At 45.2% G+C, this 25,759-nt stretch overlaps 1 protein-coding gene across 3 annotated transcripts in view; it reads right to left on the bottom strand.

Moving 5' to 3' along the window:
* PTPRA (protein tyrosine phosphatase receptor type A) overlaps positions 1-25,759 on the bottom strand; it is a 262,183-nt gene that overhangs the window by 118,734 nt on the left and 117,690 nt on the right. For all 3 annotated transcript variants that reach the window (XM_048846355.2, XM_048846354.2, XM_048846356.2), the window contains one exon: positions 12,341-12,413. In XM_048846355.2, the coding sequence (XP_048702312.2) occupies positions 12,341-12,367 (27 nt within the window). In that variant the 5' untranslated portion in view covers positions 12,368-12,413. The remainder of the gene's footprint in view (positions 1-12,340; positions 12,414-25,759) is intronic.

The following is a 25,759-nucleotide window of genomic DNA, read 5'->3' as shown; positions in this document are numbered from 1 at the left end:
CAAATTCCTTTATTCCCAGTCACAGCTGTTATCACAATCCTCCCTGTGATTCAGACCTATAAACAAGGAATTATTTTTGACTACTCCCTCTGCTTCAAACGTCCAGGCTATGTCCAGTGCCTGGCACTCCTCCCCGCCCCTCACGACTGAACATTTCTAAATTCAGACCTTTTATCTATGCTCACGACTAGAACTCTTGACCAGGCCCTCAACTTCCACCTTGATCACTACAACATGCTCCTCTCCTTAGCAGCTTCTAGGGTATTCTTCCCAGCCTCTTGCCACCCCAGTTCTAAATACCTCCACCAACTCCCCTTTTCCACTGCTTCTTGTCCTCACCTTCCCCTTCACAGCTCTGCCCCTTCTCTTATCCACTCTTTTTTCTTACTGACTTGCTCTCCCTGAATTGATCTGCCACTACCCTTTCCTCCTCCTCTTCCTCAAAGTCTTTCCTCCAGACTCATTTCTACTATGATGTCTACAAAGAAATAGGAAACTAATAGTGGCTACAGACAGGACCAATGGGGACACTAACTGTACATTCTTTTTAAATTGCTTGTATGATTTATCCCTTTCCTACATCTTTTTCTAGGACTTTATCCTACATGTTAGGAATGAATTTAGCAAAGCAGTTCTCAATTTTTTCCATACCAGAACCCCACACTCATCTAGCTGGAATCTAGCTGAGACCCCCTTCCACTTTCCCTTTCCATATTGCTAAGATGGCTGCACCTCTCCCCCACCTCTCCTGGACATCTATTTGTGACCTGGCTAAGTTGAGAACCCTTGGCCTAGCATGTTGTGTATGCTACTATAATCCAAATACATACTATTTACAAATATAGTAAAGACTGTAGTATAGAAATCTAGATAAATACATGATATGCTAAATGATTTTAAGCTGCAAAGAGATCTTCCTCATCACTTGTGCCTGTTCTAGGAAAGCTCAGACAACTAGTTTATTTGCCAAAAGTATCAGAGACAGGCTAGTTATTTGGTTAACAGATACAAATCTTTCACAGCAGCTACAATTAAAAAACCCCAACAACCTTAAATCTCCACACAGCCATTCAAGTAGCAAAGCAGTCTGAGCTGGACAGACAGCAAAACCAGTAACAATTTGCCAAACTGGAAAAAGAAGAAAACTAGCTTAGGAACTGTTAATAGACAGCATGACTGCTTCAAGTTGTTACCATAAGACCTCCCATGGCAAGAAGAAATAACTCCCACCAAAGCATTACACTAAATGCACCAGATGTGGAAAAATTCATAACCTAAGAGATGATGCACGCCCAATCAAAGACAAAAGGTGTAACAAATGCACAAAATATGGACATTTTGCAGTTGTTTGCAGCACTAAAAGTAGTCACAGAGTTGATTCATATTACAGACAATCAAGAGCCATTATTTCTTTGATCTATCACATGTGATGACAGAGCCTGCCTGGACAGTTAAAGTAATTCATGAAAAACTATTGACTTTAAAATAGACTCCGGAGTGGATATCACAAGTCATCTCAGAAGGGACTTACAATAACCTACAACCCCTTCTGAAGTCACTTGACACAGCTCTGAGAAGAGCTGGAGATATTCTGAACTGCAAGAGCCACTTAACCACAGAAACAACTTACAAACACAAAGCTATGCATTCAGAGTGTAAGCAACCAAAAGATCAACAACAAGATAAGCCTACTGAGAAAGGCTGAAGAACACTGAATATTTGATGATATTGGACTTTTGAACGGAAATCCAGTACAAATAAACTTTAGACAATGCTGAACCATACAGCAAACAAACACCTTTACCAGACAGACTTGGCAAGAGACTAGCTGAAGATTTATGGGAATTCAGGGGACATTACCCAGTCACAGTGGACTATTTTTTTAGGTAGATAAAAACTATGTACTTGAAAGACATGTCATGGTGTTCTCAAGAAACTGAAGTACATTTTTTCTCATTTTGGTAGCGACTAATGATGGACAACAGACCACAATTCACTGCTGCAGAATTTAAGACATTCTGGATGAAATATGATTTTGACCATATTACTAGCAGCCCACATTACCCACAAGCAAATGGAGAGACAGAGAGCAGGAAGAGCCATTTCTTGATCTTCTGAGGTACACATCAGCACCAATAGTAGCTACCAGATATAGTCCAGCATGACTTCTGGCTATTAGCCAGGATGGGCAGGGATGGTGTCCCTAGCCTCTGTTTGCCAAAAGCTGGAAATGGGTGATGGGATGGATCGCTTGATTACTACCTGTTCTGTTCATTTCCTCTGGGGCACCTGGTATTGGCCACTGTCGGAACACAGGATACCAGGCTAGATGGACCTTGGGTCTGACTGAGTATGGCTGTTCTTATGTTCCTGATGGGGAAAAACAACTCAGAACTACTGTTCCCGCTTTGGAAAAGAATCTCTCTGCAAAGTGGCCAGATACAAAGAGAGTAGCCAAATCAGATAAAAAGGCAAAAAGAGCTTACAAACACTTTTACAACATACTACCACCAAGTCTAGAGCCTGGTCACTCCATTTGTATCAAATTGGATGGAGAAAAAGGATGATGGAAAGAAACTCCTGCTGTTGGAAAGAAAAAGAATTTAATAACCAGATCATATGCAATTGAGACTGATAGTGGAGAGTTCAACAGAAGCCATCAACACTACAGTTTGTGCTTCAGAAAGAACTAATAGAGCAAACTCTACAGATGATAGACGCAGAACAAGATGACTCAAGGATTCCAAACTGACCACAGCCACCTGAAAAAGTTGTTACGCATTTAGTTTGTGTAATTAGAAAATCAGTATGATTCAGACACTTAGACTGATCCGTACCGAATATCAAAGATAAAGTGATAGTACAAATTCTGTAAAGGATAGGAATGTACAACATAAAGCAGAGGTCCCCAAACTGTAGGTCACCCCCCTGGCAGGACACAGAGGAATGTTCAGGCGGGGTCAGGGGAGAGCAGTGATCCCAGGACAGCCCCCATGAGGAGCAGGAAGGGAGCGCCACCCAGACCTGCCCCAGCTCTGCTCTGACCCCTCCCCCCAGCCGCAGCCCTGGTCCCCGGCCCCACACCTGGCCCAGTCCCCAGCCCGGGCACAGCTCCACACCCAGCTGAAGTCCCAGCTGCTAGCCCCCACTGCAGCTCAGCTGCTGCTCTGCTCTTGGCCGCAGACCCGGTTGCTGGCCCCTAGTGCAGCTCAGCTGTAGCTCTGCTCCTGCCCCTGACCTCAACCCTTGGCCATGGCTCTGGCTGTAGACCGACCTGCAGCTGCATCCTCAGACTTACCACCTTTACACCTGTCCGTGTCCCCCCGCCACGGGAGCTATAGCCCGACTCTAGGCAGGGGTGAAGGAGCAGACAGGGTAAGGGCGGGGCATGACCCCAAAAAATTTGGGGACCACTGACAAAGGGAGCGATGCATTGGAATGTTAATCTGTATGATGCAAAAAGAAAAGGAGTACTTGTGGCACCTTAGAGACTAGCCAATTTATTTGAGCATAAGCTTTCGTGAGCTACAGCTCACTTCATCAGATGCATTTGATGAAGTGAGCTGTAGCTCACGAAAGCTTATGCTCAAATAAATTGGCTAGTCTCTAAGGTGCCACAAGTACTCCTTTTCTTTTTGCATAATACAGATTAACACGGCTGCTACTCTGAAACCAATCTGTATTATACTGTTCAGCCACTAGGTGGCACTGTGTGTCACATACCTTATTTAAATTAACCTCAGCCATACCACCAGCAGAACATTAAAGCTGGGGTGCCCAACTTACAGCCCATGGGCTGTACAAGGCCAATCAGAGCATTTCTTAAGGCCTACGGCCTGCTTCAGAACAATGTATTAACGACCGATGCATTAGCATTTTGTTGTCATGTTTACATCATTTTAGGTTACAAGTGTGTAAACAGACAATACTGTACGCAGAAACACCCTAGCTAAATACACATCAAACAAGCTGAACTTAAAGCCCTCCAACCTACTGTGTACAATACTTGAATTCACAGAATCAGGTCCTCAGTTATCTTTTAAACTCACACAGTAACTCGTTTATGGAATCTATATAGGTTGCTGCACTATACAGCTGCCAAATCAGTTGCAAGGTATCAGTTCTTTGTGAATGTATTTCAAAATCGCAGGTCCTGGAAACTGCCTTGGGGATCTCCAAGAACAACAGCTGGAATTGGAGGGATCACAAATGTTCTGTGATCAGATATGCAGCACTTGCACATACTCCAGGTAAGCTACAGGAATGCAATACAATGCTAAAGAGTTTTCCCAATCACCAAGACCTTCTGCTGCACAATCTACTGCCAACATTACTAATTTCAAGGAGCTAATTGTCAGAGACAAGGCAGAAGGTGTATTTGTTTATATAAACAGCTCAAGGTATTGCTAACAGGTCCCAGCATGCTTCCAGGCACCGTCTGTATGAACTGTGTTTTATTTAACTATACAAACACCAGTGAATTGAGAAAGCAGGACATTGGTGCACTGTGTTTAATGCCAGTGCTATGTGAAACAGTTACCATGAAAATCAAAACCTAGATGTTTATAAATGCACAAGAAAGATCAGATTTTGCAAGAGTCTTGTGAAATGTCTATTTTGCTAGAAAATTCATTTAAGTGAAAGACATTTAAGACTTAAAAATAGTCCTTTTCCTAATTTTGTGCATACAGCATAGGATTTTCAAAAGAGTTTAAGTGATTTAGGAGCACAAACCCCCATGATTTTCAGTGTGACTTGTTTTTTTTTTTTTACTTTTGAAAATACCGCCTTTGGTCAGTTTGCGGTCAGTTTGCATCCTCCAAAAACTTGAGTCTGATTTTCAAAGAGGCTGAGAGCCTGAGCTCCCATTGGTTTTTACTGGAGTAATAGGAACTAAGCCCTTTCGGAAATCAGGCCCTATTTATTTCACACAATTAAATGTAAAACCTGCAAAACCACACAGCTATAAATGTCTGGATTGTGAAATGGCCCGGAACAAAAGGGGGAATGTGCCTCACCCTCCCTCCTCCCTGGCATCATTTAAAAAAACAAACACAAAACGAAAACATTTTTGAACATTCTAATTTTATAGTATAAACTGTAGATTTATAGAATCATAGGACTGGAAGGGTCCTCGAGAGGTCATCTAGTCCAGTGCCCTGCACTCATGGCAGGACTAAGTATTCTCTAGACAATCCCTGACAGGTGTTTGTCTAACCTGCTCTTACGAATCTCCAATGGTAGAGATTCCACAACCTCCATAGGCAATTTATTCCAGTGCTTAACTACTCTCATAGTTAGGAAGTTTTTCCTAATGTCCAACCTAAACTGCCTTTGCTGCAGTTTAAGCCCGTTGCTTCTTGTCCTATCCTTTGATGTTAAGGAGAACAACTTTTCTCCCTCCTCCTTGAAAACTGTTATGTCCCCTCTCAGTCTTCTCTTCTCCAGACTAAACAAACCCAATTTTTTTCAATCTTCCCTCATAGGTCATGTTTTCTAAACCTTTAATCCTTTTTATTGCTCTTCTCTGGACTTTCTCCAATTTGTCCACACCTTTCCTGAAATGTGTCACCCAGAACTGAACACAGTACTCCAGATGAGTCCTTGTCAGCACAGAGTAGAGCGGAAGAATTACTTCTTGTGTCTTGCTTACAACACTCCTGCTAATACATCCCAGAATGATTTTTTTTTTTTTGCACAAAAGTGAGACACAGTTGACGCATATTTAACTTGTGATCCATTATGACCCTCAGATCCCTTTCTGCAGTACTTCTTCCAAGGCAGTCATTTCCCATTTTGTATGTGTGCAACTGATTGTTCCTTCGTAAGCGGAGTACTTTGCAACTGTCCTTATTGAATTTCATCCTATTTGCTTCAGACCATTTCTCCAGTTTTGTCCAGATCATTTTGAATTTTAACCCTAGCATCCAAAGCACTTGCAACTCTTCCCAGCTTGGTATCATCCACAAATTTTGTAAGTGTACTCTCCATGCCATTATCTAAATCGCTGATGAAGTTATTGAACAGAACTGATCCCTGAGGGACCCCTCCGGCTATGCTCTTTCAGTTTGACTGTGAATCGCTGATAACTACTCTCTGGGAACGGTTTTCCAACCAGTTATGCACCCACCATACACTAGCACCATCTAGGTTATATTTCCCTAGTTTATGAGAAGGTCATGGAGAAAGCATCAAAAGTCTCAGTAAAGTCAAGATATAGCACATGTACCGCTTCCCCCCATCCACAAGTCTTGTTATTACTCTGTCAAAGAAAGCTACTAGGTTGGTTTGACACCATTTGTCTTTAACAAATTGATGCTGTTACTTATCACCTTATTATCATCTAGGTGTCTGCAAACTGATTGATTATTTGCTCCATTATCTTTCCAGGTACTGAAGTTAAATTGACTGGTCTATAATTCCCCAGATTGCCCTAGTTTCCATTTTTATAGATGTGAACTATACATGCAATTTTCCAATCTCCTGAAATCTCTACCGTCTTCCATGAGGTAAGTGGGGATGTGGGATACTGGGAGGAAGCACGAGCAGGAGAACGTGAAAGGGGAGGGCTCCTGCCTCATACTAAGAAAGCAGGACAAACAGCAAGTTATCTCAAGTGCCTATACACAAATACAAGAAGCTTGGGAAACAAGCAGGGAGAACTGGAAGTCCTGGCACAGTCAAGGAATTACGATGTGATTGGAACAACAGAGACTTGGTGGGATAACTCATATGACTGGAGTACTGTCATGGATGGATATAAACTGTTCAGGAAGGACAGGCAGGGCAGAAAAGGTGGGGGAGTTGCATTGTATGTAAGGGAGCAGTACGATTGCTCAGAGCTCTGGTATGAAACTGCAGAAAAACCTGAGAGTCTCTGGATTAAGTTTAGAAGCATGAGCAACAAGGGTGATGTTGTGGTGGGAGTCTGCTATAGACCACCGGACCAGGGGGATGAGGTAGACGAGGCTTTCTTCCGGCAACTCACGGAAGTTACTAGATCGCACACCCTGGTTCTCATGGGAGACTTCAATCACCCTAATATCTGCTGGGAGAGCAATACAGTGGTGCACAGAAAATCCAGGAAGTTTTTGGAAAGCGTAGGGGACAATTTCCTGGTGCAAGTGCTGGAGGAACCAACTAGGGGCAGAGCTCTTCTTGACCTGCTGCTCACAAACCGGGAAGAATTAGTAGGGGAAGCTAAAGTGGATGGGAACCTGGGAGGCAGTGACCATGAGATGGTAGAGTTCAGGATCCTGACTCAGGGAAGAAAGGAGAGCAGCAGAATACGGACCTTGGACTTCAGAAAAGCAGACTTTGACAACCTCAGGGAACTGATGGGCAGGATCCCCTGGGAGAATAACATGAGGGGAAAAGGAGTCCAGGAGAGCTGGCTGTATTTTAAAGAATCCTTAGTGAGGTTACAGGGACAAACTATCCTGATGTGTAGAAAGAATAGTAAATATGCCAGGGGACCAGCTTGGCTTAACAGTGAAATCCTTCCTGATCTTAAACACAAAAAAGAAGCTTACAAGAAGAAGTGGAAGATTGGAGAAATGACCAGGAAGAAAAATATTGCTCGGGCATGCAGGAGTGAAATCAGGAAGGCCAAATCACACCTGGAGGCGCAGCTAGCAAGAGATGTTAAGAGTAACAAGAAGGGTTTCTTCAGGTATGTTAGCAACAAGAAGAAAGTCAAGGAAAGCATGGGCCCCTTACTGAATGAGGGAGGCAACCTAGTGACAGAGGATGTGGAAAAAGTTAATGCACTCAATGCTTTTTTTGCCTCTGTCTTCATGAACAAGGTCAGCTCCCAGACTGCTGCACTGGGCAGCACAGCATGGGGAGGAGGTGACCAGCCCTTTGTGGAGAAAGAAGTGGTTCGGGACTATTTAGAAAAGCTGGACGAGCAGAAGTTCATGGGGCCGGATGCGCTGCACCCGAGAGTGCTAAAGGAGCTGGTGGATGTGACTGCAGAGCCATTGGCCACTATCTTTGAAAGCTCATGGCGATCGGGGGAGGTCCCGGACGACTGGAAAAAGGCTAATGTAGTGCCCACCTTCAAAAAAGGGAAGGAGGAGGATCCTGGGAACTACAGGCCAGTCAACCTCACCTCAGTCCTTGGAAAAATCATGGAGCAGGTCCTCAAGGAATCAATTCTGAAGCACTTAGAGGAGAGAAAAGTGATCAGGAACAGTCAGCATGGATTCACCATGGGCAAGTCATGCCTGACTAATCTAATTGCCTTCTATGATGAGAAAACTGGCTCTGTGGATGAGGGGAAAGCAGTGGACGTGTTGTTCCTTGACTTTAGCAAAGCTTTTGACACCATCTCCCACAGTATTCTTGCCAGCAAGTTAAAGAAGCATGGGCTGGATGAATGGACTATAAGGTGGATAGAAAGTTGGCTAGATTGTCAGGCTCAATGGGTAGTGATCAATGGCTCCATGTCTACTTGCCAGCCGGTATCAAGTGGAGTGCCCCAAGGGTCGGTCCCGGGGCCGGTTTTGTTCAATATCTTCATAAATGATCTGGAGGATGGTGTAGATTACACCCTCAGAAAGTTTGCAGCTGACACTAAACTGGGAGGAGAGGTAGATATGCTGGAGGGTTGGGATAGGATACAGAGGGACCTAGACAAATTGGAGGATTGGGCCAAAAGAAATCTGATGAGGTTCAACAAGGACAAGTGCAGAGTTCTGCACTTAGGACGGAAGAATCCAATGCACCGCTACAGACTAGGGACCGAATGGCTAGGCAGCAGTTCTGTAGAGAAGGACCTTGGGGTTACAGCGGACGAGAAGCTGGATATGAGTCAAAAGTATGCCCTTGTTGCCAAGAAGGCCAATGGCATTTTGGGATGTATAAGTAGGGGCATTGCCAGCAGGATGAGGGACGTGATCGTTCCCCTCTAGTCGACATTGGTGAGGCCTCATCTGGAGTACTGTGTCCAGTTTTGGGCCCCACACTACAAGAAGGATGTGGATAAATTGGAGAGAGTCCTGCGAAGGGCAACAAAAATGATTAGGGGTCTGGAACACATGATTTATGAGGAGAGTCTGAGGGAACTGCGATTGTTTAGTCTGCAGAAGAGAAGAATGAGGGGGGATTTGATAGCTGCTTTCAACTACCTGAGAGGTGGTTCCAGAGAGGATGGTTCTAGACTATTCTCAGTGGTGGAAGATGACAGGACAAGGAGTAATGGTCTCAAGTTGCAGTGGGGGAGGTTTAGGTTGGATATTAGGAAAAACTTCTTCACTAGGAGGGTGGTGAAACACTGGAATGCGTTGCCTAGGGAGGTGGTGGAATCTCCTTCCTTAGAAGTTTTTAAGGTCAGGCTTGACAAAGCCCTGGCTGGGATGATTTAATTGGGGATTGGTCCTGCTTTTGAGCAGGGGGTTGGACTAGATGACCTCCTGAGGTCCCTTCCAACCCTGATATTCTATGATTCTATGAATCACTCCATCCAGCTATGTAATTGAGCACTATTGCAAACCAAACAGAACTGTGGAAGAGGTTAAAGGAATGAGAGGTGTATCTGAATATCTCCAGGTGTACCTATGGTACTGTCTATACCAGAGAACCCCCTTGATTGTAGCTACTGACTAGCATTTTATCTAACTTAATCAAAAAAAAGACCAAGAGGCAGGATAACCACATGGGCTTTAACATGGCATCTTCTTGACACTGCTTGAACCATATACAGACTCATCTTATGGATGCTCAGATACTATGGAGCATGGCATGAATGCCTATACAGATGTTCATTTTGTGAAAGGAATCATCCATGCAAATTCACTCTCAAGTACATTCCACACAGCTCTTATCCTAAGCCAAACAAGTCCAAATACATTTAAGATCCACAAACCTACTGTAAATCATTTGCTCTTGTCAGAACATGAATTTCCATCTCTTGCCCCAACTACCAACCAGTGAGCTAACACTACCGATGAAACTCACTGTTTCCATTGGTGTTACCGAAAGACAGCATCCGTTTTACAGCATGCAGCTTTCTTGCACTGGCGAAGAATGGACACACTGGATCAAATGTTCATTTATGATACATTCTTGCGGACTGCGTGCATGTAAGAGGGCAAAATCCAGCCCACAATGCGGCACTGTGCCTTAAGGCATGTATGCAAGATTTCATGAGCAATCTCACTTCCATGTACCTCTGGACAGGAATGATGTTAAACTGGTGGGAATTTAGAGGCTGATCACCACTCTGAAGGCAATGGCAGTCTTTCCGTGGACAACAGATTAAGTTGTGTTAGGCCTTTAGAGAAAGGCAAAAAAAGATGAATGAGGCTGGACTTAAATAATATGTCTAGAGTAATAAAGCAATGCATAAGGGACAAGAATTAATAACTAACTACACGTTTTGGATTTGGAGGGTGTGAACTGCAAGTGGGTGTGGGAGAGGGAGGGGAGCCTTCATGTAGGGTGTTCAGTGGGGGGGATAACTAGGAGTTGTAAGATGAAATTGAGCAAGGAAACATTTAGACTGAACAACAGGAAAAAGTTACCTAATGGTGAAATCTCTTAGGTTGTGGAACATTCAGCCAAGGAAAACTCGAGCATAAAAGGAGATACTGTAAGAATTCTTTATTGACAGAAGGACAATGACCTAAGAGGTCTCTCCTGTGCATAACTAACATTGTTTCTATGAACGCAGTCTAATGTCTGCAACATAACATCATGACATATTGTGCTGCCCGTCTCAATCATCTCCTTCTAGTTATGGCCATGTGAGCTGCACATGACAAAGGGGATCAGAAGAAAGGATGCCAAAGAAGGTAAGTAATGATACAAACCATGAATGAAAGAAAGGACAGCTAACTGGAAACCTAGAGAACAAATCTGGATTTAATATTCCTGCCCACACCACATACCACCACCCATACATGGAACATCCTGCCTATATCCAGAATATCCTACTCACAAGTAGACAACCCCCCTCCCCTGTTAATTTCCTCTTGGACTCTTCATGGAGTAAAGTACTACTCAAGATGAATAGGGGTGTCAGTTTCTAGCCCTCTGTCTTGCACAGTGCCAAACAGTATCAGTGAATCCTAATATCACGAAAAAAGTTCTAAACTACTGTATTGGGTATAGTTTTTTGACTGACAATTCATATTTCTAATCTCACTACAGTATTTCACATTTGCTTTTTTTTTTTTTTTTTTAAGTGGATTATCTGCAGAGAGCTTAATATAAATTGGTGGTCAGCAGAACACTGCTGGAGTGACGGCCAACACACACAAGGTAATTCTCGCTGTCTCTACAATAGTTCCAGTACAGCTCCACCAGACGGTTGCAAGAGCAGAACTAATGTAGAACAGGAAGTGCGGCTAGAACAGGCAGCGTGGATAGAGCACTACCATGAAAATCAGGAAACCTGGGTTCTCCTCCCAGCTCTACCAGCGAACCCTCTGTCTGTTTTCCCTCCTGCCCCTTGACTTGTCTAATTCAACAAGAAACTCCTCAGGGCAGGGACCGGCTTGTGTGTGTGTACAAAGCCTGGGACAAATAAACTCTTTCAATGCTACCATAATAGAAATAATGAGTAGTGTAATGGTGTTTTACTGTTATGATACCTAATTCTGCACAGATCGTGGTGGTGAAAGTGCACTGTCTACATAAACATTCCATTTTTGCTACCAGTGGCAGAATGGAAACAAAGGAAGCTTTCTGAAAAGTGTAAATATAGACAAGATACAAATTACTACAGTGATGAGTGTCACAAAAATACCTATAAATAAATGCCAGGCCTGAGTACGTTTATATTTGCTTTTCAAATCTTTGCCCAGTACATTCATGTTTTCAGCAAAACAAGAATCCTTCTGTATCTAATTAATCAGCAGTTGCAACACTTCTATACCGACCATGGCATCTGGGGACAGACTAGCTGACCACAGCACTTCAATATGATGGAAATAGACTAATAAAATATATTCTACTTAGTGGCTCAAAATGACAAGTGAGAACCTGAATTGCAAACTCAACCACTTAGTTTCAAGAGAACAAAAAATACTGTACCGAGCTCTTCAAATAAAAGTTTTTACAATTTAAAGAGCTTCTTATTATCCTTAAGGAAGACGATAGTATTTTTTCCATTGTATATGTTCCAGGTTATTCCTAAAATGCAAGACAATTTTTTCTCCATTTAAAGAGACATTCCTAAGAACAAGTTCGTACTTTAGCAGTGTCCCAATACCACCTTTGATTATTAGTAAATTTTAAATAAAGCAAGGACTATAATTTGCCTTCTAAATCCCAAGGCCTGCTTCAAGAAGAGGGGAAATTGGGTGATGCCAAAACAAGTGACTCTTTCCCTTACCTTAATCATCGTAAGCACATCATCCATCTGTTAAGTCCTTAGGATCCCATACAGGTTCTTCTAAGTGTGTCCCCTGCAAGCAAGCAAACAAAAACAAAAAATGAAGACTTTGAATTCAACAAACTATACAATTACAAACATTTTTAGGAAAGATATGAAAGAGCAAAACACTTTCAACTGCCTTCAGCAAATCACTTCCACTTCACTTTATCTCTATCTAGAGCATAAATGTACCCGATGTTATTGTACAACTATAAAGAGACCCTGAGAGAGAAAAAAACAATATATGGACACATCTTTAAATTCCACTGAAATATGATAGACGTAACCTCACTGTGTTTCCAGTCTCTTATATGGTAGTAAGCATGCACAGGGGATAATATGGCCTTAAAATGAGCAAATCAGTATGAAAGCAGTCTGTAGGAGATATGGTCCACACTAAGGATCGGGTGGGGGTGATTACTTTTTGAGTTCAAATCAGTCTCAGAAGAGTCACCCCTTTCTTGCTGTTGATGAAAACCAAGACTGAGGCTAAATCACCAAGCAGGACACTATGACGTATGCAATTTTTCACGGAGCAACAGTTTCGGGAACATCCTTCAGGAAACTGTACCAGAGACACACATGCACCCCACCCCCAACCCTCCTACTCCATCTCATCTAGTCCTGAAACACGTGTCCCAGCTGAGTCTTCATTACTATGTGACCTACCAAGTCTGGTCATGAGTCCCATCTTATGTACGGCCTGGGCAAAAGCAGAATGTCTTCAGCAGCCTACAATGACATTCATGGGACAGAGGGGTGTCTCTATGTCAGATCAAAACTGGCTTTGGGTGTGCAGGACACCCTTATTTGACTGGTAGGAGAGGTTGTTTCTTGGCTGGTCTCTTGGAGTTGTAGCACAATGCCAAATTTAATCTGAGGCTAGTGCTGCTGTTTGAGCAGAATGACCGGGGGGGGGGGGAGGGGGGGGAAGAGTTGGAAGAAAGGAGGGAGGGAAATGAGAGAGAGAGTGAAGGGAATAACTTGACTGTGACCTTCATCTCAAAGAGAGCTGGGCTCAAGACCCAGCACATTAGGGTGACCATATTTCTTAAAGTAAATATGGGATGGCCCAGGGCTCACCCGTGCTGCTCCCTTCCCTTCCCCGCTCCCACCCCCCCAAGCACAGGGCTCGCCAGAGCCACCCTCCTCACACCACCCAGGGCTAGGGCTGGCCTGCAGCTGGGGCTGACCTGCTGAGCTCAGTGCTGCCTGCAGTGGGGCTGGGGTTGACCCCTCCCCAAGGTCCACACCACCAGAGCCCTGTGCCGCCCACAGCTGGGGCTGACCTGCTGAGCTCCACGCCACCTGGGGGGAGGGATGGGGGGGGGTGTCAGCTCTGAAGGAAGCGCTGCCTGCCAGCAGCAAATTTCTCCACTCTCCTGCTGACAGGCAATGCTGCCTTCAGCTGACCCCCGGACAGCAGCCGCCACTCTCTGCTCTGCCCTGCGGCCAGGACAAATGCTCAGTTTTGGCAAAAAAGGTAGAAATGGCCAGGACCAAGCTGAAAAGGGGGACTGTCCCGGCCAAAACACTACATATGGTCATCCTAAGCACACTAGTCATTCTGTGAAGGAAGTAGAGGACTGGCACGAGGAAGAGGCAGTCGCCTCTCCATAGTCAGGCTTGAGACCAGCTTTCCACTCTAAGGCCTCATTTGGCCTCCCTCTAAATGACACAAAGTCATTTCAACTTCACATTTTGCATGGAAAAAGTCTATACACAAGAGACAGGGTTTCAGTTTTATTATTTTTTGGGGCGTGGAGGAGTTGAGTGTGGGAGAGAGGCAGATACAAGAGACAGCAAACCTGAGGTGATTCTGAAAAGCCATTTCCAAGATACAGAACTCCATTTAAAAAAAAAAAGGTTCTTAACATATTTTGAAAATTCTTCCAATGCTTCTTTGCCAAGTCTGGCCTTACACTATTCTCATAACTTCTAAGAAGTGGAATACTCGGGGATCTAAGGGGAGAGTTTCAAAAAGGCATAAACTGCCTTTGAAAAACCTGCCCTTTACAACTGTGGCCAGTTCTGACAGAGTGAAAGCTATACTGGGGACATTGATCTCTGGTCCAGTATGGACCTCTTGATAGCCCATGAGGCTCTCATGGATTTTTAAATGGCTCCAAATGACTCAAGCACCTAAATTACCATTTTCTAAAAAAGCATGTAGAACTAACTTTTTTCCTTCCAAAGAGAGCCACAAAAATGTAAAGCAGTCACGAGCAAAAGAATTCCCATACTCTACAATGTTTGAAATTTCACCTTTTCTCTGCATTCCCTTTAATTTTGATTGCTAGTTTTGTTTTATAACACTGTTTTTGTAAATAGGTGTTTTTACCTGTAAGTAATTGATATGTACTCAACTTTGGTATTTTTTGTCTGGAAATATACTCTAAACTCAGCAGGAAAGATAGATAACTCATAAGATGTTAACAAGAAACACTGTCCACCAAAACAAAAACATTGTATTTCCACACAGAGGCCCCAACCCAAACCCACATTAATAGTGAAATCAGTATTACAGGCGGAATGCAGGAACTCTGGCATCAAGGCCCAGTTGTCTTTCATTGCCATCTGGCTTAGAATAGGATAATTTTTTATTTTCTAAATTTTCAGCGCTCAATTCTTGAAATGCCTTTAGTTTGCTATTAAAATGTATTATAAATAGAGGTGCCGACTAATCGCAGTTAACTCGTGATTAATTAAAACAATTAATCGCCATTAATCACAGTTTTAATTGCATTGTTAAATAGAATACCAACTGAAATGTATTAAATATTTTGGATGTTTTTCTACATTTTCAAATATATTGATTTCAATTACAACACAGAATATCAAGTGTACACTTCTCACTTCATATTATTTTTATTACAAATATTTGCACTGTAAAAACGATAAAGAAACAGCATTTTTTAGTTCACCTCACACAAGTACTGTAATGCAATCTCCATGCATAAAGGGACATAAACGGACATATCAATCTTTAGCGCATCTGGCATGTAAATATCTTGCAATGCCAGCTACAACAGTGCCATAAGAACTGCCTGTTCTCACTTTCAGGTGACATTGTGAACAAGAAGTGGGCAGCATTATCTCCTGCAAATGTAAACAAACTTGTTTGCCTGAGCAATTGGCTGAACAAGAAATAGGACTGAGTGGACTTGCAGACTTTAAAATTTTCATTTATTTTTAAATGCAGGGTTTTTTTGTACATAATTCTACATTTGTAAGTTCAACTTTCATGATAAAGAAATTGCACTACAGTACTTGTATTAGGCGAACTGAAAAAAAAGAGTTACCTTTTCCGTAACTGGTGTTCTTCGAGATGTGTCGCTTATGTCTATTCCACAACAGATGTGAATGCTCGCCACTTGCACCAGTGCCGGAAGTTTTTCCCCTAGCAGTACCCATAGAGGGGGAGCGCCCCCCGCGACCCCTGGAGTGGCACCTGCCTGGCGTGGTATAAGGGGATCTGTGTGCCCCCCACCCCAACTCGTCAGTTCCTTCTTGCCAGAAAACTCCGACAGAGGGGAAGGAGGGCGGGATGTGGAATAGATATGAGCAACACATCTCTAAGAACACCAGTTACGAAAAAGGTAACTGTCTTTTCTTCTTCGCGTGATTGCTCATGTGTATTCAACAACAGGTGGTTCCAGGCTATATTTGTTGGAGGTGGGTAGAAGTTCACAAGTTCCCAGGACGGAGGACAGCCCTGCCGAACCCGGCGTCATCCCTGGTTTGGGGGACAATTGCATAGTGCGAGACGAACGTGTGAACCGTAGAACACACGGCAGCCCCACGAATGTCCTGGATGGGGAGGTGGGCCACGAAGACAGCCAACGAGGCCTGCACCCGAGTCGAGTGTGCCCTCACAATGGGCTGCAGGGGGACAGCCGCCAGCTCATAACAGGAATAGATGCACAAAGTGATCCGACTGGAAAGCCGCTGAGTGGGAATCGGCTGGCTCCTCGTGCGCTCAGCCGAGGCGATGAACAGTTACGAGGACTTTCTGAACGGCTTGGTCCACTCGAGGTAGAAAGCCAGAGCCCGCTGCACATCAAGCGTGTGGAGACGGCGCCCCTCGTTGGGCGTTAGGCTTGGGGCAGAGACGGTGGCTCAGAACTGCCACCAGGCCCACAAGGGTCCCGTACCAATGCTGCCTGGGCCACGCCGGGGCAATAAGGAGGATCCAGGCCTTGTCCATCTTTATCTTCTCCGGGACCCTGCTGATTAGAGGGAATGGGGGGAAGGCGCAGAGAAGTCGGCCTGACCAGGACAGGAAAAAGCCATCGGAGACAACACCCCTCCCCAGACCGCCCCTGGAGCAGAACCGGGGGCATCACCGGTTCTGCCGAGTCGTGAATAGGTTTACCTGGGGAGTTCCCCACCTTCGGAAGAGCCGGTGGGCCACTTCCGGGTGGAGGGACCACTCGTGTTGCGAGGAAAAGTCCCTGCTCAAGCGATCCGCCCTCTCATTCTGGGCGCCCGGTAGGTGGAAGGCCTTCAGGTGGATGCCATGGGCTATACAGAAGTCCCACAGCCGGAGGGCTTCGTAGCAGAGGGCAGAGGATCGGGCCCCACCTTACCTGTTGATATAGAACATCGAGGCCATGTTGTCTGGAAGGACCCTGACTACCTTGTCCTCCACATGTGAGCAGAAGGCCATGCACGCCAGCTGCACAGCCCTGAGCTCCTTGACGTTTATACGTAGGGTCAGGTTTTGAGCTGACTACAGGCCTTGGGTCTGAAAGTTCCCCACATGGGCCCCCCAACCGAGGTCCGACGCACTGGACACCGGCTCCAACAATGGGGCCCTGTCCCTGAACAGGGACACCTTGGAGCATGTTGTTTGGGGCAGACCACCACCGTAGGGAGGCGATCACAGAGTCCTGAATGGTGAGGACCTTGTCCATCCTGTCTGTGGCCTGGGAAAACTTCAAGGCCAACCAGAGCTGGAAGGGCCTCATCCTGAGTCTGGTGTGACGGACCACGTATGTGCATGCCAACATGTGATCCAAGAGTTGCAGGCAAACCCTGGCTGTTGTCACCGGGAACCTTGTGACCGAGCCAATGAGATCTGTCAGGTTCTCAAATCTGTCTGGCAGGAGAGAGGCCCTGGCCGACACTGCATCCAGGAGTGCTCAGATAAACTCTATGCGTTGGACCGGGACTAACGTGGACTTGGTGTTGTTTACCAACAGACCCAAGGCGGTGCACATGGACAGGAGGAGCGGACCCATGACAGCAAGAGACCGGTGATTGACACCCAGGGCTGCGATGTCTTGGCGGAGACTTGGAGCGGGAGTCTGAGCGGAAATGGCATTGACGACCGTGCCGTGACCGACTGGATGAAGACTGTTGGCGATGCCTGCCACAGTCCCGTCGATATTCACTCCTGGAGGACGAGCAGTGCTGAGAGTCCCGGCTGGACGGAACCCAGACAGTCTGGTCAGCATTGAGGGTGATCCACATGGACTCTGCCCAGTGAACGGCATCGGGAACGTACCCTCGAAAGAGACCAGTACCAGGCTGGGGGCGACTGCGGAGATCCCAGTGGCGGCTTGCCTCTGGAGCGTGGGGCCAACATCGGTGATGCTCCGGGCATCGGCACAGACATAACATCCCAGGCCGCCTGGAGAGCTCCGGGTGTGGACGGCATCCGGATATCTGGAGAGGCCTGTTCCAAAGGGGCTGGGCTACTCCGCTCAACATGAGTCGGAGGCCTGGGGCCCGGTGGGGATTAAGGACTGCCCAACATAGGCCTAGCCTTTGTCCCAGACTTCCCTCGGTGCCGCTGTGAAGAGGGAGTCTTTCTGGCCCTCTTGGCGTGCCCTGTGAACGGGGAGCGGTGCCAATTGGTCGATGGCACCAAAGGGTCGCCACATACCGATGCTGCGGTGCCAGGTACCGGTTGGGAGCGGTGTGCCGGAGTGGGGGTCAGCGCCGACTCCATCAGGATGGCCCAGAGCCTAATGTCCCTTTCTCTTTTGGTCCAAGGCTTAAATGACTTGCAAATCTTGCACCTTTCGCTGATATGGGTTTCTCCCAAACAGCGCAAACAGTCTGCGTGCGGGTCACTTCTTGGCATAGAACGCCTACAAGAGTCGCACGACTTAAACCCCAGGGTGCGGGGCATGCCTTGTCCCAGGATCACTGACGAACTAAACTAACTAACTAAACAGCTAACTAACTACAGGTACTAACGAACAGTTCTGGGGACGAGCTACAGCAAAGCTGGAGCAGAGCAGTTCCGACGCACCTTTACTGGTGGCAAGAGGGAACTGAGGGTCGGGGGAGCACGCAGCTCCCCTTATACCGCACCAGGCAGGCGCCACTCTAGGGGTTGCAGGGGGCGCTCCCCCCTACGGGTACTGCTAGGGGAAAAACTTCCGGCACCGGTGCACGTGGTGAGCACGCACACCAATTGTGGAATACACATAAGCAACCACTTGAAGATTATTTCTTTTGTTTTTTTACAGTGAAAATATTTGTAATAAAAAATCAATATAAAGTGAGCATTGTACATTTCGTATTCTGTGTTATAACTGAAATCAACATATTTGATAATGTAGACAAGATCCAAAAATATTTAAATACATGATATTCTATTATTAACATTGAGATTTATCGTGTGATGAATCACAATTAATGTTTTTAATTGCTTGACAGCCCTAATTGTAAATATTACTCAAATAATAAATAATTGATTTAGCAAAAGTCTGCACATTGGAGGCACTTGGATTTTGGTGGATTCTGTTTTTGTTTCCCCTTCCTTGCAAAAGCAAGAAGTCCTGGAAGAGCTGTGTAGGGGCCTTAAATCCATTCTTCATATGGAGTGTGTCAGCATTTCTTAGATAGTTCTTAAACTAGGCTCTGAGAGAGAGGTACTGTTTGAAGTCCTTATGTGTGTTCAGCACTTAACACAATGGAGCCCTGTTCTGGCCTCTCAACACTACCTGAATATACACAGTCACACACACACACAAAGTCTGAACAAGTCAAAATAGAATAAAGGCATCCCCACTTCTGGCCTGGGCTTTAGCCACAAGAACATCCTTACTTTCCTTTTAATAAACTTCAACCATTGCTTAACCTCAGATTCAACTACTATTTGGCCAAACAGGGCTCTAGACACTGTATAGCACTGATAGAGTGAATAGTGTTCCTTGGGTTAGAGCCATATAGGACCACCTCAGAGTTAATCTCTGTTTACACACAGCTAAGTTTCTATTAAAGGCCTACGTAGGCAGGATCACATGTTCCGCTCCGTGCCCCACTGGGTTCTTCTGATTGATGCAAGATTGCTTGAAACAGATGGATCCTAGAGTAAACACTGTTCCTATCACCAAAGCATTTTTACCTCGTCCAATTACATCTAGGTATTTGAGGAAACAGTTCCATATACTGGTTTTTATTTTCATGTCTGTCCTAAAACCCAGAGGACCATAGAAGCCAAAAAGCAAAATACATCTGTCACCTAAAGTTTTGGTGACCACATCTCACCGGTAGGGGTCTACCAATTTCACAGCCATGAAAAATGTGTCACGGACTGTGAAATCAGCCCTTCCCCATTAATTCTGATCTCCCCTGCTGCTGGGAGCCCAGGGCTCCTAACTGTTAGTCCGGACAGCTGGGGAGGGACAGGAGTTGTCCTTCCCCTGCATGGCTGCTCTTGGTGGGGAGATCAGACCCACCTCCAGAGGCAGTGCAGAAATGAGGGTGGTACACCCTCACTTTTACGCTGCAGCAGCCCGGAAGCTGGGCTCTGTGCTTCTGTCCCCCTTCCCCCATGGCTTTTGCTCCCCCAGCTCCTCTGGGCTGGGGGCTTCTGCTCCCAGTGGCTGCAGCTGGGGCAACCCGGGCTCCGGGTTTCTCCCCCCGCCCCCCCCCCTTACCTCAGGGGTCCGGCCACGGCTCTTGGCACAGAGCTTAGGGGCTTCCTCCCCCGGCGGCTCCTGGGACTGGGGGCTTTTGCTCCCGCCAGCTGCAGTCAGGGCAGCCCGGACTCAAGGCCTATCCCCCGCTCCAGCCAGGGCTTGCAGGCAGCCCAGGCTTTGGGCTTCTGTTCTCTGCCGCTCCAGCCGGGTTAGCCTGGGAGCCAGATTACTGCCCCCCACTCCTCCCTTCTCCATGGCTCTTGTTGAGGCTCCAGGTTTCCTCCCTCAGCAGCTCCGGCCCGGGTTTGGGGCTTCTGCTCCTGCCAGCTGCAGCCAGGGCAGCCCGAGCTTCCGCACTGCCACCCCCTAGGCCGAGGCAACCCAGGCTCCGGGCTTCCATCCCCCAGGGCTTCTTCTGGGACTGGGGCACCCAGCCTTAATCTTTAACTGACCTGGCTAGCAGCACGGGGCAGATCCTACCCACCTCTAGGAACCTCCACTAACTGCAGGAAGCTCAGAGGCTGCTGCCTAGGCAGCACAGAAGTGAGGGTCGCAATCTTGGGGACCCCCCCACAACAACTTTGCAAACTCCCACCCGCCCACCCCATGATCCCATTTTGGGTCAGGACCCCCATGATTACAACACTGAAATTTCAGATGTAAACTTCTGAAATCATGAAATTGACCAATTTAGAAAGCCTCTGGCCATTAAATTGACCAGAATGGACCATGAATTTGGTAGGGCCCTTCTCATTGGTATTGCTACACATGCAGAAGTCAAACAAAAAAAAAAACCCTAGATCCAAAGCCCTCTGAACATTAGATTAGATTTAATTCTGCAGTTCAGATCTCTAACAGAAGCTAGTTGAAATTTGCAGATTTTTTTTTAATAAAAGATTTTGATATTTCACACACCAAACAAACCCCACCCTCCATTTTTCAACCACTATTCCTCTCTTTAGTAGCTCCCTCTCTCTCAGTATAGAAGGATCACCAGCACAAAAGCTCAGATGTATTGTCTCAAACCTCTTTTACAATCATGCCAACAAGCTTATGAGAAAAGTATTCAGATTCCTAGAGAAACTGTGGCACAAGGAAGAACTGTGACAGGAAGAGAGTTTAAGGGCCTGATTCAAAACCCATTGAGCCAATGGAAAGATTTCCATGGACTTCAATGGGCACTGGATTGGGCCCCAAGTTCAGATAGTTGTTGAAGTCACGTGAACAACCAGTGACAGAACTGAGACTAGAACTCAGTGGTCTGACTCCTAATCCTCTGTTCTAGTCCTTGGACTCAATGCCCTCCCTACTTCCTTTTGACAGGTGTTAAATACTGAATTGTGTAGACATGTTGCAAGATATCAACGTAAATGTATATTTAACATATGCTAACACTGCTATATACACCAAGAAGTTCATACATGCAGACCTGTCCTTGGAGTTTAAATTCATATGGCCTGTGCATACAAAAAAATTGTGTTTGCAACCGAAGTTTATACAGCAGTATTGAAAGGGATAGGAATGTATGTTCTACATTCAATTTAGTAAGCACCAGCCAACTGTACAAGTATTTTCACTAGGCTGCCTTGCTAGGATCGGACTGACACAGTGTGCCTACAATGTAATCCGATTGCCAGATAATCTTACAAAAATGCAATATCCTGAGGATATGAATATAATGCAATCTTGCCATGGAGCAGTCAGCTGACTTTGATAAGCCATGTTGTATTGAGGTCACTGTGCTGCAGACGTGATCTAATTAGGCTATCCTTGTCGTTTGTATATTTGGATGGCGGCATTCTTAAGTGAGCGAATTTGTATACTGTTGGGGGGCAAACAAGACACCAAGAGAGGGGCCTCAACTACAATGAGGGGTGTAAGCCTTCTGTTGTTGTAAACCTGGTCAGCTCTATCTGCACTTGCAATGTTGGGAGTGCTAGCACAGACGAGGCTCAAGTGTTTGGACCCTCTAGACATCACAGTAGTAGAGAGCAGCCCAGAGGGCTCAGGAGGATAAAAAAATTGCTTATATGGAGACACACTGTGCTATAGAGGTTGATCATTTGTAAAATGAGGAAGATAATTTTCATCAAAAACCATACATGAATGCAAGGTACGCTTTACAAACAAGGGCACTATTATCCTCATTTTACGGATAGAAAAGGTGAGAGAGATATTAAGGCTAGGATTTTCAAAAGAGCCTAAAGGTGTGAGGCCTCCAATGTCCACTGAATTTCAATGGGAGTCATGCTCAACTTCAGTAAGCACCTTCCGAAAAAATCACAGCCAAAGACACTATCTAAGACAAACCTAAGCCTAAGACAAGATCTCAGGACCAGTCAGCATCACAACCAAAGTAGGACTTGGGAGTTCAGACTACCAGTCCCATGCACCAAGCCATACTGCTTTAGTCATGACCTACCTCACTGGGATGTGGTGAGACTTTCACGCATGCTGTAAGTCTCCATGATTCATGGATCAAAATGTGTTGTGTGCAAGGGCAGTTTTGTAACTGAGTTAGGGCAGCTACCATCAAGTTCCCAAGAATGCATAGAGAGAGATTTCTCCCCTGCAATACCTGCACTTTGAAGGATTGGAGCGAGAAGGGAAAACAAAAACAAATAAAAAAAATCTATCCCATGTGTTAATCCATTTTTCAGAAAGATAAGAGGCAAAAAAAATGTAATGGTAAAAAGTCACAGTACAGTGTTAGGGGTAAAAGTCACAGTACAGTATATAGGGCTGGCCTTAAGTACAAGCAACAGCTTGGGATCCTGTGTACTCCAGAGATCATGGGCAGTGGCCCCATCTCCCCTACCCAACAGCAAGACCAGAGGGCAATGTGTTGGGTGGGAACTCACCCCTCAGCCCCCCTTTTATCTGGCAACGGAGGTATCATTCCTTCCAAACCCACCATCACAGAGTTTAGGGCCCAAAGATTAGAACTTAAGAGACAGTCTTATATTCATACAGGCTAAGAAAACTATTGTCTAGTTGTTTGTGTTTAGGGCTGGGGGTCAAACTCCTGATTTCTAGTCCTTATCATTTGTATTATATTAGCATCTAGAGGCTCCAATCGAGATCAGGGTCCCATTGTGCTGGGCACTGTACTGACACATAAGAGACAGTCCCTGCTCCAAAGAGCTTACAAGTCTGTAAGTAAATAACACAAAGGGAGGGAGCAGAAATGAAATCACTCACCCAAGGTAACAACAGGTCAGTGGCAGAGCTGGGAACAGGTCTCCAGACTCCCAGCCCAATGCCCTAGCCACTAGACCATACTGCTTCTGGTTCTGAAACAATCTCATTGTGTGATCACAACCCTTCTGTATGTTTGTTAATATGAACCTAGGTCCCAGAGGCGCCAATGAGAGGATTCACATTTGGAAAGTGCTTTGATGAGACTTTAAAAATACATATTCGCCATTATTGTTGTAATGCTTAATACAGCTGAGTCTTAATGCACCTCCAATATAACAAACCGCAGTAGACAGTTAGTGGTGTTGCACTGAAAAGCTATTTTTATTTCATCCAGGGATGAATTAGGTGACCTACAGCTATAGGTTTGTCCCTCTCTCTTATTAAAATAATTCTAAAACAGGTATTAGTTGGCTAAATGGGACCAAATCCCACCTCCTGTGTAATCCACCTGAAAGCCAAAAGCATCAGGGCAAATTAAAGCTGCCTTTAATCCTTACAAATCTCAGTATACTTTATCCTTCATTACTCCTGCCCCCAGTTATTATTCCTGATGGATGGACACCTGTTCATGCTGCTGGCATTTCAGTGTCTTCCATCAGGAAAGATGGGTGAAAGTGACATGAAGGGTAACATGCTCGTGACATAAGAAACTGATCTCTTGGGGCGTGTCCTAAATATAACGGGAAGGGTAAAACCTTTATGTATGCAGTAACATAAAATCCCTCCTGGCCAGAGGTACAGAATCACTTTACCTGTAAGGGGTTAAGAAGTTCAAATAACCTGGTTGGCACCTGACCAAAAGGACCAATAAGGAAAGAAGATACTTTCAACTCTCGGGGGCAGGAGAGGTTTTGTTTGTGCTCTCTTTGTCTGTTCCCTCTCTGGAGAGGGAGGAAGGGAGGGGGGGAGGGAGACCGACCGACCGACCAAGCAGGTAAACCATTTCTTGAAAAGATACATCTAAAATTACAGACATTTTAAGTAAAGGCAAGGAAATGCGTTAGACTATCTTTTGTTTTAGCTTGTGAATTTTCCCTATGCTAAGAGGGAGTTTTATTCCTGTTTTTTGTAACTTTGAAGCTAGGCCTAGAGGGGAATCCTCTAGATTTTAAATCTTTTTATTTACCCTGTAAAGTTACCTTCCATACTGATTTTGCAGGTATAATTCTTTAATTTAAAAAAAAGTAATTCTTCATTTAAGAATCTGATTGATTTTCAGTGTCCTAAAAACCCAGGGGTTTGGTCACTTTGTAACCAATTGGTTAGTATATTATTCTCAAGCCTCCCCAGGAAAGGGGGTGAAGGGGTTTAGGGGAATATTTTGGGGGAAACAGGGACTCCAAGTGGCCCTTTTTCCTAGATTTTTGTCAAAATCACTTGGTGGTGGCAGCAATACCATCCAAGGACAAGGAAAGGATTTGTGCCTTGGGGAAGTTTTAACATAAGCGGGTAGAAATACGCTTAGGGGGTCTTTCATGTGGGTCCCAACATCTGTACCCCAGAGATCAGAGTGGGGAGGGCGTGATTTCCTGTAGACACCAGCAGCATAGATTTCCACTCCTGTTTTCCCAATCAGCTAGTGACTAGTTCAGATTACTTGTTGCTGCCACAATACCACTGAATAGGTTGAATAAATTCAGCATAAAACTATATCCATGTGTATCAACATGCATAAACTAGGTCCACTTGTACATAAATTAGGCAGAGTTATTATGCTAATTTAAACAGCTTGACTATACCACATCTATGTTTGCAGTCTGCTATGATCCTCCGGGACAGCACTGTAAGCAAGTTGTTACATCTGAATAGGACGACTTTCTGCTGGCAATCTGCCACAGTTCTCACAGATAAGCATTGCAAATGAGCCATTACATATTCCCCCAAAGCAAACTATTAATAGAGAAGAATGGGTAAGGGGACTATTTAGAATTACTGTCACTCCACATTAACTCTGTTGGAAATTAATCTCCTCCTCCTATCTTTCTCCTGAGCAGTAATAAATCTAAAAAACTCTTCTCCTAAATCCCCAACCATAAATCCTATAAAACATGCAGAATCATCCAGGTCAGGCCATTATCCTGTATGACCCTTTCTACCTCCCTTTTTCTTCTAGGAGCTAGCGAACAGGAGCAGCAAACAGGGGAGCTCTGTGAGGGAGTTTTGAGGGGGAGTGCAGGAGGCAGATACGCCTAACACACTAAACTTAGACCAATAATCTCCCCTCCCTCCCCCCAAACCCTGCAAGAGTAAAAAATAACGGTACGGAGGGTAATTTAAGTGACAGGTTACATACCAC

Source organism: Caretta caretta, chromosome 4 (assembly GCF_965140235.1).
Source record: "Caretta caretta isolate rCarCar2 chromosome 4, rCarCar1.hap1, whole genome shotgun sequence".
Lineage (NCBI taxonomy): Eukaryota > Metazoa > Chordata > Testudines > Cheloniidae > Caretta > Caretta caretta.
The sequence above is the reverse complement of the archived record's forward strand: the minus strand, read 5'-3'. Positions and strand labels throughout refer to the sequence as shown.